This window comes from Sapajus apella, unplaced genomic scaffold (genome assembly GCF_009761245.1).
Source record: "Sapajus apella isolate SASKATOON/1434 unplaced genomic scaffold, GSC_monkey_1.0 scaffold190, whole genome shotgun sequence".
Taxonomy (NCBI): Eukaryota; Metazoa; Chordata; class Mammalia; order Primates; family Cebidae; genus Sapajus; species Sapajus apella.
In genome coordinates this window covers 741,234-746,615 of record NW_022437130.1, presented here as the reverse complement: position 1 = coordinate 746,615, position 5,382 = coordinate 741,234, and the positions used below count along the sequence as shown (strand labels likewise).

General features: G+C 56.2%; 1 protein-coding gene across 1 annotated transcript; it reads left to right on the top strand.

Moving 5' to 3' along the window:
• Window positions 1–1,227: 1,227 nt before the first annotated feature.
• On the top strand, window positions 1,228–5,133 carry CUNH3orf22 (chromosome unknown C3orf22 homolog). Its single transcript, XM_032269239.1, has 3 exons — window positions 1,228–1,351; window positions 2,431–2,556; window positions 4,401–5,133. Exons 1-3 carry the CDS (start codon window positions 1,263–1,265, stop codon window positions 4,609–4,611), a joined length of 426 nt encoding a protein of 141 aa, XP_032125130.1. The 5' UTR covers window positions 1,228–1,262; the 3' UTR covers window positions 4,612–5,133.
• Window positions 5,134–5,382: the final 249 nt, after the last annotated feature.

Sequence of the window (5,382 nt, the reverse complement as noted above, 5' to 3'; positions counted from 1 at the left end):
TGCTCAGCTGATAGCCACATGTAGCCAGCAGCTGCCATCTCGGACAGCATGGACCCAGGGCATTTCCCTCATCTCAGAAAGTTCTACTGGATGGTGCTGGTCCCGGAGAAAGACCACCACCTGGCTGTGCTACAAAGACCCAGCTGCCCAGACCAGGAATCAGCCCTCCTCCCAGACCAGGGCTTCAGCTGTCAGCTCAGGGGACCAAATGCGGCACCCAGGGAACTGTAGGCAGTCGGCATTGTCACAACATGCTTCAGGGGCCTGTGTGGCGGTGTGCCGGCTGAGGTGGCTATATGAAGACACACCAGTGAGAAGGAGTGGGTGACATGCTGCCATGAAGGACACCAGGGGTCAGGCCTTACCCTCCACTAGTCTGAATGCTCGCCCAACTCTGCTCATCTGTGGTGCTTTAAAATGTATGTACAGCCTGGGCAATATAGTGAGATCCCATTTCTATAAAAATAAAAAAAAATAGTGGGGCATGGTAGCACACGCCTGTAGTCCCAGCTACTCGGGAGGCTGAGGTGGGAGGATCACTTGAGCCCAGGAGGTTGAGGCAGCAGAGAGCTGTGATTACATCCCTGCACTCCAGCCCAGGTGGCAGATGAAGACCCTGTCTCAAAAAAACCAAAAAACTAGAAATGGACTTACCACATGACCCAGCAATGTATCTCAGAGAAATGAAGATACTTTCAGGCAGAAGCTTGCATCTGAATAGTAATAGTGGCTTTGCAAGTGCCCCAAGCTGGAGGCCTGAGCAGCTGCCCAACTGTGCCCTGGAACGGCACTCAGTAGCAGGAGGGACAGACTGTGGGTGAAGTTTGGGCAGATCTGGAGGAAAGCAGGATGAGAAGCAGCCAGTCTCAGAAAGATGCCTCATGTGCAGTTCCTCTGCATAGCACTTCTGAAGTCACATGCTGCCCCATGATGGAGGACAGATCAGTGGCTGCCAGGTTTGGGGACTGGGCTGTGGGCAGGTGTGGCTGTGGAGGAGTTAGTGTGAGAGAGCCTTGGGGAGGGTGTCTGGTGAGGACCTTGATTATGGTGGTCACAGGAAGCTACACACAGGAGAAAATGGCACAGAGCAGTGCGTGTGCAGGGCAGTGATGCCGGCATTTGGAGGCCCGCAGGCATCCCCCACCCCACTGGGCTGCTCTGTCACTCTGCTTTCTGCCTGCCACCACCCCTGCCCCCTCTGATGCCCCCTCCTGCCTTCCAGCCATGGCCAAGAGGTGCGCCACAGCTTAACCCCCTCAGTGATGGACTCCAGGGCCCGCCAGAAGTCTCACCTGAGTAAGAAGTGGAGGATCCAGGCCCAGGAGAATTTTGCCAAGAAGTTTCCATACAGGTGTGGGATGCTCATGCCTCTGGAGCCAAGCCCTGCCTCCCCCAGGTCACCTCAGCATCCTGGGAACTCAGATGTGTTCTGGGGGGCTGCAGTTCGGAGGGGATTTCTTGTCCACAGGGAACCCCTTAGCAGCCCTTGCCTGGCTGACAGTCTAGGGTCTGCCTTCGTCGCTCCCATCATAGCCTAAGCCGAGGGGCCTCTAGGTGGGCTCAGGCCCCGCTGGGTCATCCCAGAGCCCAGGCCAGCTGCTTCCCCAAGTCACACGGGGAGCATGGCGACAGACGCCTGCCCCTCCTGAGTTGTGTTGGAATTGGTGTGCTGGGCAGCCGTTGTTTGTGAGCTCCTGGGACTAGGATTCAGCGGGGATAATGGGCAGCCTGAGGGGGCCTAGGGGCAGCTGGCTTCCTACCTGCAGGACAGCAGGTAGCGCCTGGCACTGGGGCTGAGCTTGGCACCCTGCAACCTCAAGCTGCCCACTCCATGCTCACTCCCCACCCCAGAAACAGGTGCTATGTGCCCAGCAGTGGCCCTGGATGCTTGGCAGGGCTGCCCACAAGGACCACGGAGGACCACCTGGGCAGCCATGCTTGAGGGTGGTAGGGACGATGAGCTCCATGCTGTGCCTCTGTGTCAGGCCAGTGGAGCACCTGTCCCTGTCCTTGCCCCAGGAGACTCTAGCTATATAGCCTTGCACCCTATTCTGTCCCCCACCGTAGACACTGTCACGTGAGGTGGCAGGTACACACCATACAGAGTGCCCTCAGGTTGAAACCAGGGGAGGCTAGCACCCAGGGGCTTGGACGGTCTGGACCAGCCCTTTTGGCCGCTGTGGCCGTAACAAGACTCTCCAGCCAGCGGCAGCTTAGCTCCCACCTCCTGGCTGTGCAACTTCTGTGCCTCAGTTTTCATGTCTGTAAAATGTGGGTAACACCTGCCTCATAGCATGTGTGTGAGTTGACATATGGGCTAATATTTGTGAAGCACTTAGTGCTTGGCAGATGGAAAGTTCCAGATGAGTGACAGCCACTTCAGGAGGCTGGTGGCTGGTGGCCATGTTGACACTCCAAGTGCTGTCGCAGGTTCTCGTTGCTGACAGAGCCCGACCCTGAACCCCTGCAACCCTGGAAGATCACAGACAACTCCAATACTGTGCAGCTGCCCCTGCAGAAGAGGTTGGTGCCAACAAGGTCCATCCCAGTCCGAGGGTAAGTCCCTGCCCTGAGGCTACCACCCCCACTGGCCTTGTGCATGCTGCCTGGCCTTCCTTCCCCCGATTTTGCATGCAGAAGTTCACATCATCCTCCCAACATGTGCCACTTTAAAGCTGAGGAAACTGAGGCAGAGAAGGGGGACGCTAAAGCCTGATGACTATTCCCACAGCCAGGCAGCTTCCAGGCAAGGGCATACAAGACCTTCCTTGGGCAAGGCCTAGGCCACTGGGGGCAGGCTTAGTTGCACGGGTGGTGGGGAAACTGGCCTCTGCAGCAGGAGCTTAGCCAGGTCCTCCACATGGGAGAGCAGCAAGGGAAGGAGCCAGGCACCTCTGCACTTAGTGTGGCTGCACGGCGCTGGCTAATGCTGTACTCCAAGGGTGGAGGCCCTGGGCGGGCCCTCAGCCGACTGCAGCACGAACTCTCAGGCTCTCTTATCACCCCAAACATGGGGTACTCAAGGAAACCCTGGACACCCTTGGAAAGATCCAGCCACAGAAAAGCGGACCCTCAGGCACACCTACTCCCTCCTAAACAGATGTGAGGAAAGAAACAAAGCCTCGGACCCAGCAGCTCCTCAGTCATGCACTGCACGGGGAACAGCTGTGTGGCACTGAAGGGCTTCTTCCACCAGCGGTGTAGGCCCCCCCAGCCTCCTGAATGCCCTGGCCCACTGATGCCTTGGTCCCCATCCACTCCAGTTAATGTCAGGGGCCCTCAGGGCCAGGGTGGGTCTGTGTTGACTTTTCCATGCTTATCATTTGATACACTGCATGTCAACTCTGGCCAGCCATGAGGATGCACACTCCATCCCTGAATAGATGCCTGGAGAGACAGACAGACAGATGCACACACACCCAACCCACACATGGCCCTGGCCTTTGCAGGGCCTGACTCCCCACAGTTTGGTTGCAGGAGCACCAGATCCCCAGGATTTTGCCCCACAGCTCCAAGCTGAAGCAATGGGCTTAGCTGCCAGGTCTGAGCTCTGAGAGCTCAGATGTTCCTGGTCTCAGATTCTACCCATGCAAAATGGAGTGGCTTAGAGTTAGGGACAGCTGTCGGGTCAGAGCAGAGGCCTGGGGCTGAACCCTGCTGTTGGGAAGCTGAAGGTGGCAGTGGGCAGAGGCGAGGCTGGGGAGAGAGAATTGACTAGGAACAGAGCGGCCACCAAGGCCCTGCCACAGTGGGGAGTTGATCCCATGCCCGGGCTGACAGATGGGCAGTGGTGGGTTTCCACATCTCTACAGCCGGGTCCATGATTACAGGAGCTAGGGAGGGGGCTGTGGGTGTCAGCTTCTGTCAAATGGCAGCAAAATAGTGAGGAGCAGGCAGAAGGGAGATTTCCCACCCCATCCTGTGAGGTAGCTGTGGAGACAGTCAAGCCTGTAGGTGGCATGGTGGGACCTACATGTAGCTGCTAGGGGATGGGCTGGAAGGAGGGGTGGAAGAGAGAGGTTGGCATGGCAGAGAGGTATGCCTCTGGCAGATGCTGAAAATGAAGCTCACTTAGTGGATGGGCAGGGCTTGGGAACACGTCCCCAGCCACTTATGAGGCAGGGGATCAGGAGGCACTGGGGGACTCCTAGATTCTGGCTTGGATATCTGGTGGCTGGAGGAGCCTGCCTGTGGGGGTAGGTGAGTGTGGGGTGCCACCATGGCTTCCTGGGACACCAGGTGGCAGAGGCTCTGTGTGGAAGGGGCCAGGCCAAGCCTGGTTGGGAGCAGATCCTCCTGGGGCCCTCCCAGCTGTGGCCGTGGCTGACTTCTCTGGGCTGTAATGGCTGCAGCCAGCAGGGTTTCTAAAGGCCACGTGTGGCTGTGTGTGGCTTCCCTAGGCTCGAGGCTCCAGGTTTTACATCACCATCCGGCTCCAGCCCAGCACCACTGCCAGCTTTGCCGCCACCTCCACTGTGTAGCCTTTGGGAACTCAAGTTGCTGAGCCACCGCTTCCCCAGACAACTTGCCTTCCTGCTGTCCACCCTCAACACTGAGGCTGCCGCCCCCACAACCAGAGAGGCGGCAGGGCTATCCAGGGGCCTCTTCTAGAGGCTGGGCTTTGTGTGGCCTCCTTACTGGCCACCTACTCCTTGGCAGGCTCTGGGCAGTGGCTGAAGAGACTTGAGTGAAGGGATCAGCCTTCACAGACCGGGAGTGCTTTGTGGTCCCCCAAGGAGCTATGCCAAGCTGATAAACTGTGCGGATTCCCACCCAACTTCCAGCTGGGATGATCATTTTGCCTCTCTGAGCCTTCATTTTCTCATCTCTAAAATTGTTGTAATAATGTTAAATCTTGCAGGGTTGGTGTAAGGATTAAAAAGAATATGAATGTCACTTCTAGGACTTTATCCCAAATGTACACTCACACAGGTAAGTAAACGCTGCCCACTCCAGTACTGCTAGAAACAGCGAAGGACTGGAAAGCAGCTAAACTGTTTCCTAAACACTGATAGGAAGCTGCTAAATTTTACAACTGCTCCTGGAAATCTTAGGCAGCCCTTCAAATGTAGAGGCAGCTTTTTATACACTGCTCTGAATGATCTACAGGTCTATTACAATATTTGTTAAAAAGCACATCAGAAGAGTATGTCTGATATGCTGCCATCTTGTGTGTACTAAAAATGAGGTGTGTGTGTATGTGTGTTGTGAGTGTGTGTATGGGTTGTGTGTTGTGTGTGGGGTGGCTGTGTGTGTACGTTGGTGTGTTATGTGAAGCAGACAGCAATCCTTACCTTTAAGGAGGAGAACGGGGAACCTGGGGACAGGACCCAGAGCAAGGCACACCATTTTTGTGGGTTGTCATACATGAGCCTGATGCTG

Bases quoted from the DNA above. Each gene is read 5' to 3' on its own strand.
- CUNH3orf22 (XM_032269239.1), top strand. From the start codon at position 1,263: ATGGACTCCAGGGCCCGCCAGAAGTCTCACCTGAGTAAGAAGTGGAGG. The intron at 1,352-2,430 runs GTGTGGGATGCT...GTGCTGTCGCAG, and splicing joins GCCAAGAAGTTTCCATACAG to GTTCTCGTTGCTGACAGAGC. The intron at 2,557-4,400 runs GTAAGTCCCTGC...TGGCTTCCCTAG, and splicing joins AGGTCCATCCCAGTCCGAGG to GCTCGAGGCTCCAGGTTTTA.